The sequence below is a fragment of the Crotalus tigris genome, unplaced genomic scaffold (assembly GCF_016545835.1).
Source record: "Crotalus tigris isolate CLP2741 ecotype Arizona unplaced genomic scaffold, ASM1654583v1 scf7180000017690.20705106771:4171800, whole genome shotgun sequence".
In the NCBI taxonomy this organism is placed as follows: Eukaryota; Metazoa; Chordata; class Lepidosauria; order Squamata; family Viperidae; genus Crotalus; species Crotalus tigris.
The window spans coordinates 3,038,513-3,052,021 of record NW_024096569.1 but is presented as its reverse complement, the minus strand read 5'-3'; the positions used below and the strand labels follow the sequence as shown (position 1 = coordinate 3,052,021).

At 48.9% G+C, this 13,509-nt stretch overlaps 1 protein-coding gene across 1 annotated transcript in view; it reads right to left on the bottom strand.

Moving 5' to 3' along the window:
• Positions 1-13,509, bottom strand: part of EMC9 (ER membrane protein complex subunit 9) — a 14,564-nt gene extending 1,055 nt beyond the window's left edge. Inside the window, exons 1-6 of the mRNA XM_039338073.1 lie at positions 13,414-13,509; positions 11,383-11,450; positions 11,018-11,228; positions 3,832-3,908; positions 3,664-3,733; positions 2,510-2,604 (exon numbers count right to left, since the gene is read on the bottom strand). Of these exons, the coding sequence (XP_039194007.1) occupies positions 2,510-2,604; positions 3,664-3,733; positions 3,832-3,908; positions 11,018-11,227 (452 nt within the window). The 5' untranslated portion in view covers position 11,228; positions 11,383-11,450; positions 13,414-13,509. The remainder of the gene's footprint in view (positions 1-2,509; positions 2,605-3,663; positions 3,734-3,831; positions 3,909-11,017; positions 11,229-11,382; positions 11,451-13,413) is intronic.

The following is a 13,509-nucleotide window of genomic DNA, read 5'->3' as shown; positions in this document are numbered from 1 at the left end:
TCCCTTCCAATTTGTTCTTCCGGATTTCTGTAAAAGGGGACTTGAATTTTAACCTGGTGGGGCAGGGATAATTCCCTCCTTCTGCCAGATTGCCTCTTGGTTAAGACATAACTGACTTTTAACTCTCTTATTAAGCAAAGAACGATTGCTGGAATTGGGTATGTCTAGTTTAATGAAGGGAAGGGCCAGGGGTGATATGATAGCAGTCTTCCAATATGTGAGGGGCTGCCTCAAAGAAGAGGGAGTCAACTTCTTCTCCAAAGCACCTGAAAGCAGAACAAGAACCAACGGATGGAAACTAATCAAGGAGAGAAGCAACCCGGAACTGAGGAGAAATTTCCTGACAGAACAATTAACTAGTGGAACGACTTGCCACCAGAAGTTGTGAATGCTCCAACACTGGACGTTTTAAGAAGAGACTGGACAGCCATTTGTCTGAAAAGGTATAGGACACGGGGTCTTCAAATTTGGCCCTTTCATGACTTGTGGAATTCAACTCCCAGAATTCCTGAGGTAGGCACACTGACTGAGGGATTCTGGGAGTTGAAGTCCACAAGTCATGAAAGGGCCAAGACCCCAGGTTGTGGACTTCAACTCCCAGAATTCCTGAGGCAGGCACGCTGGCTGAGGAATTCTGGGAGTCGAAGTCCACAGGTCGTAAAATGGCCAAGTTTGAAGACCCCTGGTATAGGGTTTCCTGCCTGAGCACGGGGTTGGACTAGAAGACCTCCAAGGTCCCAACTCTGTTAGTCTATCCTATTCTAAACCAGAGTTGGCTGAGCTGACATGGGACTTGCCTGCAAAGGATATTTTCACCCATTTTAAGGGCTTGGTTCATAATACACAATCATTGGAAGCCTAGGGAGCCCCTGAGGGCTTATAAACTGGGGAGACACGAACTCCTAAGACAGGGGTAGTCAACCTTGGCTCTTTTATGACTCGTGGACTTCAACTCCCAGAATTCCTGAGCCAGCCATGCTGAGGAGAAATGGAGAGGTTTCCATGCTGAGCCATGTTGGCTGAGGAATTCTGGGAATTGAAGTCCACGAGTCATAAAAGAGCCAAGGCTGCCTACCCCTGCCCTAAGATGAGAGGTGAATCTATAGGGCTGGATAAAGCACAATACCCCTAGATTAGGGGTAGGCAACTTTGGCTCTTTTATGACTCGTGGATTTCAACTCCCAGAATTCCTGAGCCAGCATGAGGGAAACTTTGGCTCTTTTATGACTGGTGGACTTCAACTCCCAGAATTCCTGAGCCAGCATGAGGGAAACTTTGGCTCTTTTATGACTCGTGGACTTCAACTCCCAGAATTCCTGAGCCAGCATGAGAGAAACTTTGGCTCTTTTATGACTCGTGGACTTCAACTCCCAGAATTCCCCAGCCAGCATGGCTCAGCATGGAAACCTCTCTATTTCTCCTCCAGCGTGGCTGGCTCAGGAATTCTGGGAGTTGAAGTCCACAAGTCATAAAAGAGCCAAGGTTGACTACCCCTGGACTAGATAATCCTTGGGCATGGAATACCAATCCAGATACTCCTCAGTTTACAAGCATTTGCCTAGTGCAGTGGTTCTCAACCTTTTTAATGCCGCGACCCCCAACCGGTCGTAAGTCGAGGACTACTCAACTGGTGCAGCACGGTTTGCAGAATGGGACTTTTGGCGGGCTCAGCAGGGCAGAGACAGCCTGGACAATTCCTATTGGCTTTTGAAAGCCAATAGAATTAGACTCTATTCAAGAGAGTCTATTCTATTGGCTTTCAAAAGCCAATAGAATAAAAGGGAGTAGCACAGCTAAGGAAAAGGGGGAAAAAAATGGCGGACTGCGTTGTTTGGCGACCCCCATGAAATGGTCGTTCGACCCCAAATGGGGTCCCGACCCACAGGTTGAGAACCACTGGCCTAGTGACTGCAAAAAAAAATGACTTATGACTATTTTTCACACAAGTACTGCAGCATTCCCCTACGGTCGCGTGATCCAAACTCGTATCCCTGGCCAACCGACTCCTATTTACGACGGTCGCAGCTTCCCGGGGGAAGTGCATGTGTATGTCATATGATTCCCCTTTTTGCGACCTTCCGAGCAAGCGAACTCAGCGGGGGGGGGGAAGCCAGATTTGCTTAACGACCGTGAGAAGGCAGGTCGTAAAACGGGACAAAACCCACTTTGGACAGCCAAGCGACAGACATTTCCAGCTGCCCTGTGGCCGTAAAGTCGAGGAGTGTGTGAAATGGTATGGAAATAAAAGACATTCCCCCCCCCCCGCGCGAATGGCGTTGGGGTCATTTTTATTTTTATATTTTCCTTTTTATCTCGGGCCTTTTTTATTGTTTTACCCTTGTCGTTTCTTCCACCTCGTTTGCGCTCTGTATTAACGTTGCTTAAAGGAAACCGTATGAGGATCTTGTGTCTGTGTGTGTGTGTGTGTGTGTGTGAGAGAGAGAGAGAATACTACTGCAAGACCACTTGTAAGTAAGTGTTGTGTAAGCCATCGGTAGCTGCAACTCACAGGTTTTTGTCTTTAGGAACCCACTGGCGATCTCTCTGCTCCAAGACGGTGAGGGGAGGTAGCCGAGGGTTTATCGTGAACTTCCGGTTATCCAACTGGGGAAGGAATTAAGGTAGGAGAAAGCAAATCATGGCCTCTTTTTTTCTCTGGAGCAATCCCGTGGCAGGAGGCAGCGTGAGCAGGGAAGAATGTCTGTCGCTCAAGGCTGGACTGGGGGGGGGAGGTCCTTGGGAATCACGGAGTTGGGTGCTTCGGTTGCAGACGTTTCGTGACCCAACTAGGGAACGTCATCGGTGCTAGAAGGGAGGGAGGTTTGAGTAAACTTCTAGCACCGATGACGTTCCCTAGTTGGGTCGTGAAATGTCTGCAAGGAAACCACCAAGCTCAGAGAGCACCAAGGACCCCCCAATCCTCCTCCTCCTCCTTCTCCTCCCCCTCCTCTTTGCAAACCTGACTCCTTCTAGCACTGATGATGTTACCTAGTTGGGTCGTGAAATGTCTGCAAGAAAACCACCAAGCTCAGAAAGCATCAAGGACCCCACAGCCCTTTTCCTATCCTCCTCCTCCCCCCTCTTCCTCCTCCTCCTCCCCCCTCCTCTTCCTCCTCCTTGCAAACCTGACTCCTCCTAGCACTGATGATGCTACCTAGCTGGGTCGTGAAATGTCTGCAAGAAAACCACCAAGCTTAGAAAACACCAAGGACCCCACAGCCCTTTTCCTATCCTCCTCCTCCTCCTCCTCGCAAACCTGACTCCTCCCAGCACTGATGATGTTCCCTAGCTGGGTTGTAAAACGTCTGCAAGAAAACCACCAAGCTCAGAGAGCCCCAGGGACCCCACAGTTCAACCCTGAGCTATAAATATTCTGCAGCATCCAATCTGAGTCGGTCACGGGGCCAGAGGTTTAACCTTCCAGGCTTTCCGACTTAATGCTGGAGCCCATCCTCAGGGCACGTCCCCTTCTCTATCCCTAGACATGGGTGCATGCACTGGGCTGTCCTTTGCTGCTATTGGTGTGGTGTCTGGAGGACATCTTGGATCCCGCTACGTTATCCTGAGACACGTACAGTTGCCTTCCTTCGTGCAAATATTGTCTTCTATCGCTATCCCAAAGATGGGTCCACCCAGCACTTCCAAATCCAGGGAGATCCTCACCATGATCAGCACGGCCTCGCCACAAAGATCGGCAATCCGCGCTGCAGTCTTTTCTGCCAGGGAGGTAGGGCTGGGGGGGGGGGGGAAGAAGGGAAGGAGTCAGAGAAACTTTGGTCAGGCAAGACACCTACCCCTTCGCCCAACGTTTTCCTCCCTCATCAAATTCACCTTTTGTCATCCATCCCAGAGTTTGCCTGGTAATAGCCAGCCAGGAACAAATCGGACTCGGAGCTCCAGGAATCCACCTGTCAAAAGCAGGAATGCCCGTGTTGGCAGTCTGTTAGATTCAGGAGGAGGGTTAGGATAGCGTTTTTCCACCTGGCCCACTTTTAAGAGGGGTGGACTTCCACTCCCAGAATCCCCCAGCCAGCATGCTTTAAGAGGGGTGGACTTCAAGTCCCAGAATTCCCCAGCCAGCATCCTTTAAGAGGGGTGGACTTCAAGTCCCAGAATTCCCCAGCCAGCCTGCTTTAAGAGGGGTGGACTTCAAGTCCCAGAATTCCCCAGCCAGCCTGCTCTAAGAGGGGTGGACTTCAACTCCCAGAATCCCCCAGCCAGCCATGCTTTAAGAGGGGTGGACTTCAACTCCCAGAATCCCCCAGCCAGCCTGCTTTAAGAGGGGTGGACTTCAAGTCCCAGAATCCCCCAGCCAGCCATGCTTTAAGAGGGGTGGACTTCCACTCCCAGAATTCCCCAGCCAGCACTTCAGTTTCCCATTTAATTGTCCTGTCATCCAGCCCACCTTTAATTCATTTACTAATCTAGCTCAGTGGTTCTCAACCTTTTTAATGCCGCGACACCCAACCGGTCGTAAGTCGAGGACTACTCCACTGGTCGTTAAGTCGAGGACTACTCAACTGGTGCAGCACCGTTTGCAGAATGGGATTTTTGGCGGGCTCAGCAGGGCAGAGACAGCCTGGACAATTCCTATTGGCTTTTGAAAGCCAATAGAATTAGACTCTATTCAAGAGAGTCTATTCTATTGGCTTTCAAAAGCCAATAGAAGAAAAGGGAGTAGCACAGCTAAGGAAAAGGGGGGGGGGGAAATGGCGGACTGCGTTGTTTGGCGACCCCCGTGAAATGGTCGTTCGACCCCAAATGGGGTCCCAACCCACAGGTTGAGAACCACTGATCTAGCTTTTGGCAGGTTATGTTTTCACTTTGCTGAAGTCAAGATATATTACAGGGGTCTTCCAACTTGGCCCTTTGATGACTTGTGGACTTCAACTCCCAGAATTCCTCAGCTGGCGCAAGGGAACTATGATCTTTTGATGACTTGTGGACTTCAACTCCCAGAAGTCCACAAGTCATCAAAGGGCCAAGTGGGAAGAGCCCTGTAATATATTACATCTACCGCATTCCTATCATCTGTTAAGAAAGTTACCCTATCAAAAAAAGTGACAAAGGTAATCCAGCCACACAAGTAGTCCTTGACGTGGTATCGTAAGAGTCCTGACTTACGTTTAACTTACTCCTCGACATACATTCATTTAGTGACCGTTCGTAGTTACGACGGCACAGATAACAAGTGACCTATGACCGTTTTTGCACATACGGCCATTGCGGCTTTCCCGTGTGCTCATGCGGGGACAATTCAGACGCTTGGCAACTGACCCACATTTACAATGACTGCACTGTCCCGGGATCCTGCAAGATACCCTTTTGCGACCTTACGACCGGCAAAGTCAGTGGGGAATCCTGAACGACGAAAACAACTCACAAGAACTGCAGGGATTCTCTTCACCACGATGGCAAGAAAAATGGTTCAAATGGGGCGAAACCGGCTGCGGAATTCTGGGAGTTGAAGTCCCACCGTCTTCACGTGGCCAAGGTTTAAAAAAAACACACACACACAAACAAAGTCCTGACAGTTTGCAAACTGCACAAGAGATATTGTTAAGGCTGTGTTCTTGGAAATAATTGGCCAGGTTTATCCGGTTAAGCCAGTGGTTCTCAACCTGTGGGTCGGGACCCCATTTGGGGTCGAACGACCATTTCACGGGGGTCGCCAAACAACGCAGTCCGCCATTTTTTTCCCACTTTTCCTTAGCTGTGCTCCTCCCTTTTATTCTATTGGCTTTTGAAAGCCCATAGAATAGACTCTCTTGCATAGAGTCTAATTCTATTGGCTTTCCAAAGCCAATAGGAATGGTCCAGGCTGTCTCTGCCCTGCTGAGCCCGCCAAAAGTCCCAGTCTGCAAAGGGTGCTGCACCAGTTGAGTAGTCCTCGACTTACGACCGGTTGAGTAGTCCTCCACTTACGACTGGTTAGGGGGGGTCGTGGCATTAAAAAGGTTGAGAACCACTGGGTTAAGCCAAGGTTTCTTGAATTAAAAATAAAGCTTCTCTTCGCCCTGTGTAGGAATTCAGACTTTACTTTGGCTGCTCAATAAAAAGCAGTCCTTGATATGGGATACACAACGGTACCCACCCCTTCTCGCTTTAAACTTTCTTCTCTCTATTCTTCTGGTTTCTGCCATGCTCCTGGAGGGAAGGGGGGGGGGAAAGCACTGCGGGCTATTGCTTTATTGCTTTATTTTCCTCTGTTGCTGCATTGTAACACTTTGCTAGTAAAAGGGAGGGGGGGTCAGCTAGTAAAAGGAGGGGGGGAGAGAAAGGAATGTGCCTCCAGCAAATGGTTTATCTCCGCCGCTCGGAAGGGAAGGTGTGAAGAGCCGACAAAGCATCGCTGGCATCATCATCTACTCTTTCCCACAACAGGCTTAACACCTGGGGATTGGCCCATGTGAACTGACCGGATAAACTATGGGGTGGAGTTTTGCTTGGGACACTTTTAACCTATTGATCTGAGCGGGGAAACCCTCCTATTATCGCTGCCGTCAGCTTCTCCTAATCAAAGTTTCTTTTGGAAGAAACGGCTTCCACCAGTTTTGCTTTCTTAGGATGAGGTTTTGAAGGGGGGGGGGTCTGCCATTAGACAGGATCTGCAGCAATAGTCAGCCTGGAAGGAAAACCCTGAGTGGGGGACTTAGCAAACCATGTGGAACAACAGAGCGGAGAAAGAGGAACCTGCAGCAGCGGGGGAACCCTCCTGCAGGGCAGACCCTTGTAAATAATCCAGTTCCGGATCCCCCAGTTCGTCGGAAGAGGAGGCGATGAGAGAGCGCGGCCCCACGGTGGAGCCCAGGTGGTCGATGGGCGTTGGGAAGAAGGACGACTGGGAGAAGAAAGCCAGGAAGATGACACTCAGTCATCAACCAGGCTGGAAGGAGGAGATGGAACGGTCTCTCCATCTCAGCGAGGAGGATCGGCGGAGGCATTCCACCCGGCTGTTGGAACAGGCAATGGGCATGATCAAGATAGCCCTGGACTCCATCAAGGAGAAAGATGAACCCTACCGGGACACCTTCCGCCTGGAAAACGGAGCAGGGCCTAAACCTGACATTTTGGACCCAGCCGAAGGAACCAACGAGCCCGCCGCCGTCGCCACCGCTGCGGCCACCCCACGTCGCGTGGAAGCCGCAGCGAGAGGGGGGAGACGACACAAACAGAGGACACGCTCCATCCAGACGTTCCCTCCGCTAGACGTGAAATTCCGTGGAGAGCCACAGCGCCTGGGAGTCTTCCTAACCCAGGTGCTAAACTACATGGCGGAGTACGGCCAGGACATCCCCACCGACCGCGCCAGAATCCGCGTCGTGCAAGCCGCCCTGGACGGCGTCGCAGCCGACTGGGTCGTGGGCCTGTACGAGGCCGACGCTCCAGAGCTGCTGAATTTCAACCAATTCATGCTCTCCCTGAGGCGCCGGTTCGGGGACCCGTTGGCAGAGCGGAAGGCCCGAGAGCGGATAAAGACGGTGAAGCAAGGCAGGCGACCGGTGGCCGAATACGCTCAAGAGTTCCGGACGCTAGCCACCAAACTAAATTGGCCAGAAGACATCTTGCTTAGCTACTTCAAGGATGGCCTAAACTACGACCTCTACGATGCTTGCCTCCCTCGGGGGGATCCCCACCGGCTGCAGGACTGGTACGTCCTAGCCGAGGAAGCCGAGATCGACTTAGCCAAGAGGCAGCGCAGAGGGAGAAGACCGTGGGGAAAATGGCCGCCGGAATCGGTCCGCGTGCCAGCAAAGCAGCCGTCAACCTCCAAAAGAACCATCGGGTGCTTCAAATGTGGCAAGGAAGGGCACCGCGCCGCCGTGTGCCGTTCCCGCACCCCAACTGGAAAACCAGACCGGACCCTGGCTGGGAAGTCCGGAAAGGCGCCAGCGAAGCTGAAGGAGACGGCCACGAAAGACACGGATACCGTTGAGTTCCCTGCCTCAGCCCGGCGAGGAGCCTACACAGCGGGAGCGTCCAACTCATCCGACGACGATTCCGAGGATGAACCCCTGGTAAGTGGACCCACTGCGCCCCTCACCAGGACAGTGACTTTACTAGCTCCGACCCTGGCCAAAGCTGTAGAAGTTAGGGCATTAATTGACTCCGGGTGCACCCGCTGCCTTATCAGGCCGAAGAAACCGGTTTCATTTGGTGAATTAGATGGGTCCATAGCGAGGGGGGGGATGCCCCTCCTCCTATTATGGTTGAAGGGGAACAACATTCCGAAATCAAAGAAATTCTGGACTCTGGGAAATACCCTGGCTCCACTCAATATCTAGTGCAACGGTTCTCAACCTTTTTAATGCCGCGACCCCCCAACCGGTCGTAAGTCGAGGACTACTCAACTGGTCGTAAGTCGAGGGCTACTCAACTGGTGCAGCCCCGTTTGCAGAATGGGACTTTTGGCGGGCTCAGCAGGGCAGAGACAGCCTGGACAATTCCTATTGGCTTTGGAAAGCCAATAGAACTAGACTCTCTTCAAGAGAATCTATTCTATTGGCTTTCAAACGCCAATAGAAGAAAAGGGAGTAGCACAGCTAAGGAAAAGGGGGGGGGAAATGGCGGACGGCGTTGTTTGGCGACCCCCGTGAAATGGTCGTTCGACCCCAAATGGGGTCCCGACCCACAGGTTGAGAACCACTGATCTAGTGGCATGGAAACACCTCCCATCCTCCCAAAACGAGTGGGTCCACAAAGGCCATATGAAAGCTCCTAAATTGCTAAGAAAATTCCGCGCCGAATACCCAAACAAACCTGATTAACCTAGGCATATATTTCTCCCTCTGTCTCCACAGGTGGATCCTATGCCTACATTTCTCTCTATGTTTCCATAGGTGGATCTCTCTTTTTTTTAAGGGAGGCAGGATGTCAGAACCAATATACTAAGTGGACCCTTTCTTGCTTTAAACTCAAACTCTGTTCTCTCTATACTTTTGGGTTCTGCCATGCTCCTAGAGGGAAGGGGGGGATAGCACTGTGGGCTATTGCTTTATTTTCCTCTGTCGCGGCATTGAAACGCTTCGCTGTTTCTGCATACTTCCTCTGTGAACTATCTCTCCTCTTGATGTCAGCTAGTAAAAGGGATGGGGGGAAAGAGAAAGGAATGTGCCTCCCGCAAATGGTTTATCTCCGTGCTGGGAAGGGAAGGTGTGAAGAGCCGACAAAGCATCGCTGCAACCCTAAGACAGCATGGCATCATCATCTAGTCTTTCCTACAACAGTCTTAACACCTGGGGATTGGCCCATGTGAACTGACCGGATGAAAACCGGGTGGGTTTTTTTGCTTGGGACACTTTTAACCTATTGATCTGAGCAGGAAACTCTCAGATCTTGTCTATTATGCCTGCCATCAGCTTCTCCTAATAAAAGTTCCTTTTGGAAGAAACGGCTTCCACGAGTGCTGCTTTCTTAGGATGAGGTTTTGAAGGGGGCCCTGACAGACCAGCAAAGGCAGTGGGGAATCCAGAACAACGACACGACTCACTTAAGAACTGCAGGGATTCTCTTTACGATGATGGCAAGACAAGTCGTTAAAATGGGCCAAAACCGGCTGGGGAATTCTGGGAGTTGAAGTCCCGTCTTCAAGTGGCCAAGGTTAAAAAAAAAAAAAACACAGTCCTGACTGTTTGCAAACTGCAAAAGAGATATTGTTAAGACTGTGTTCCTGTAAATAAGTGGCCAGGTTTACCCATCCTGTTATGCCAAGGTTTCTTAAATTAAAAATAAAGCTTCTCTTCGCCCTTTACTTTACTTTGGCTGCTCAATAAAAAGTAGTCCTTGATATAATAATAATAATAATAATAATAATAATAATAATAATAATAATGTTGGAAGGGACCTTGGAGGTCATTGAGTCCAACCCCCTGCTCAGGCAGGAAACCCTACACCATTTCAGACTAATTGGTTGTACAATCTCTTGTTAAAAACTTCCAGTGTTGGAGCATTCACCGCTTCTGGAGGCAGGTTGTTCCACTGGTTAATGGTTCTAACTATCAGGAAGTTTCTCCTTAGTTCTAGGTTGCTTCTCTCCTTGATGAGTTTCCACCCGTTGCTTCTTGTCCTGCCTTCAGGTGCTTTGGAGAATAGCTTGACTCCCTCTTCTTTGGGGCAGCCCCTGAGAGATTGGAAGACTGCTATCATGTCCCCCCTCGTCCTTCTCTTCATTAAACTGGACATACCCAATTCCTGCAACCGTTCTTTGTATGTTTCAGCCTCCAGTCCCCTGAACATCTCTGTTGCTCTTCTCTGCACTCTTTCTAGAGTCTCAACATCTTTTTTTACATTGTGGTGACCAAAACTGGAATGCCGTATTCCAACATTTCCGTTGCTAAGCAAGACAAAGCGTTTCAGTGAATTTTGCCCCGTTTTACGGCCCTTCCTTGCCACAGTTGTTCTGTGAATCCCTGCAGTTGTTAAGTTTGTAACACAGTCGTTAAGCAAATCTGGCTTGACTCTGGTTTGTCTGCTGATCGCAAAAGGGGATCCCTTAATCCCAGGGCTAAGTGATAAATAAACATCATAAATAGGAATCACTTGCCAAGCATCTGAATTTTGTTCCTGTTGAGCGTCGGAGAGGCTGCAACGGTCATTAAGTGCGAAAAACAGTCTTAAGTCACTATTCTGTTGTTTTGTCCTGTCCTATCCTATTCTTCATTCCCCTATTCTATTCTACTCTACTTTACTCTGTTCTGTCCTAGTCTTCATTCCACTATTCTATTCTATTCTATTCTATTCGACTCTATTCTATTCTAGTCCTTATTTCTATTCCATTCCATTCTATTCCATTCTATCCTATCCTATTCTATTATTCTATCCTATCCTATCCTATTTTATTATTCTATTCTATTCTATTCCATTCCATTCCACTCCACTCCATGTTTTCTATTCTATTCTATTCCATTCCATTCCACTCCACTTCACTCCATATTTTCTATTCTATTCTATTCTATTCTATTCTATTCTATTCTATTCTATTATTATTTTCTAGTCTATTCATGTTGAAATGACACACCTGGTTGAGGGCCACCTCCAGCATCACGGTGAGCAACAGGTTGCTGTGGAAAAGGGGGACGCAGTCCATGATGTAGAGGCATTCTGCGGGCCCAGCTGTGGGCCGGCGCTTGTGAGCCAGGAGGAGTCCGTTCACCCCCACGTGGGGATACCGAGCCGCATGGAGGCACATCTTGACGTACGCCCGAGGCGAGATCTCCACTTCGCCCATCCTGCCGAGCACAGAAGCCTTGCTGTGATGCTGCTTCAGGAGGTTATCCTAACACACCCCAAGCCCTGGGCCTCCAAAGTCTCCCCCATTCAATGCCCCCTTGGCTGGGGCTGATAGGAGTTGTAGTTGGCCCCAGCTGGATAGGACCGCCTCACCTGAGTTCCTCAGAGGTTCCTCTCTTCCACCTGTTCCAAAGGCGCCTTGGATGTCCGAATGGGGAAACCTGGGATGGTAAGGACAACATCCGGTGATATATAAAATTAAAATATAATAACAATACAATATATGATATAACAAAAGTGCCAGATCCAGTCTGAATACCTGGATGACTGTGCAATGAACATAATATACGATCGGTGTAGTGTAGTGAAATATTAGTATAGTACAGATTAGATTTACATTTACTAACCTTTATTGTCATTTTTTCCTGTGGGCATGGCACACATTAAAAATAAATTTTAGTTGCTTCCTCTCAAAGTGTACGCTACACATCCTCTTCACGACCTGTTTTCCTTGTTCCCTTCTGGGGGAAGAAGGCTTCGTGGTAACCGTAGCAGAACATCCAGATTCAGCCATAGTTTCATTCCGTACAGCATTAACCTCGTGAACTCTCAAGCTTCCTCCTTCCGTTATGTATTCAAGATGGACCGTATTTAATATTTATTTGTTATGTATATGTAGGGGTGTGGGTCTATAAATATGTTGTGTCTTAATAATAATAATAATAAAGTTGGAAGGGACCTTGGAGGTCATCTAGTCCAACCCCCTGCTCAGGTATATAGTACTTGTATATAGTATGTTTTACGTGTGTGTCATATATGTGTTTCACTTTGAGAGCGGGCCACTAAATTTCATTTTTGATGTGTGCCGTTGTGCCCACAGTAAAAAAAATGACAATACAGCTTATCTTATCTACATAACACACATTTAAAATATACTATATACAACATATGTATAGACCAGTGATTCTCAACCTGTGGGTCAGGACCCCATTTGGGGTCGAACGACCATTTCACGGGGATCGCCAAACAACGCAGTCCGCCATTTTTTCCCCCTTTTCCTTAGCTGTGCTCCTCCCTTTTATTCTATTGGCTTTTGAAAGCCAATAGAATAGACTCTCTTGAATAGAGTCTAATTCTATTGGCTTTCAAAAGCCAATAGGAATTGTCCAGGCTGTCTCTGCCCTGCTGAGCCCCCCCAAAGTCCATTCTGCAAACGGTGCTGCACCAGTTGAGTAGTCCTCGACTTACGACCGGTTGAGTAGTCCTCGACTTACAACCGGTTGGGGGGGTCGTGGCATTAAAAAGATTGAGAACCACTGGTATAGACCTACACCCTTACATCCAAGTTAGTTTTCAACTTACAACTGTTTGTTCAGTGACTGTTCAAAGTTACAACGGCACTGAAAAAAAATGACCTAGGACCGCTATTCACTCTTACGACCACTGAAGGCCACAGGATCAAAATTCAGACTGACGCTTGGCAACTGATTCATATTTATCACGGTTACACTGTCCCGGGATCATATGATCAATCCCCTTTGGCATCCTTCCGACAAGCAAAGTCAAGGGGGGGGATCAGATTCACTTAACAACCGTGTGACTTGCTTAACAACTGAAGTGAGTCCCTTAGCAACTGAGCGGTGAAACAGGGCAAAACTCACTTAACAAATGTCTGGCTTAACAACAGGGGTCCTTCAAACTTGGCCCTTTGATGACTTGTGGACTTCAACTCCCAGAATTCCTCAGCCAGGGTGAGGGAATTATGACCCTTTGATGACTTGTGGACTTCAACTCCCAGAATTCCTCAGCCAGGCACGCTGGCTGGGGACTTCTGGGAGTTGAAGTCCACAAGTCATCAAAGGGCCAAGTTTGAAAACCCCTGCTTAACAACATAAGTCTTGGGATCAATTGTAGTCATAAGTCGAGGACTACCTGTAGAGTATTATGTAATGATAATATATATAATCAATACAATACAAATACAATACACTCTAATACAATATAATGTAATAATCTAATAGCAATGTAATATGATATGATAACCAGGATTGGGTAACTTCCAGTGTGAGCCCCAACAATCCACTGAAATCCCTCCACACACACCCCGGATCTTCATAGACTACAATGCCCATCACTCACAGCCCACCCGAGGATGATGGGTACGGTAGTCCCACGCACACTTACCCCCTCCCCCTCCTCCTCGCCGTCCCTGCGCAGGTACCGACTGCCGCCACAAGCTCCGCCTTCTGTAGAATGTTTCACTAAGCGCCTACGGATTGG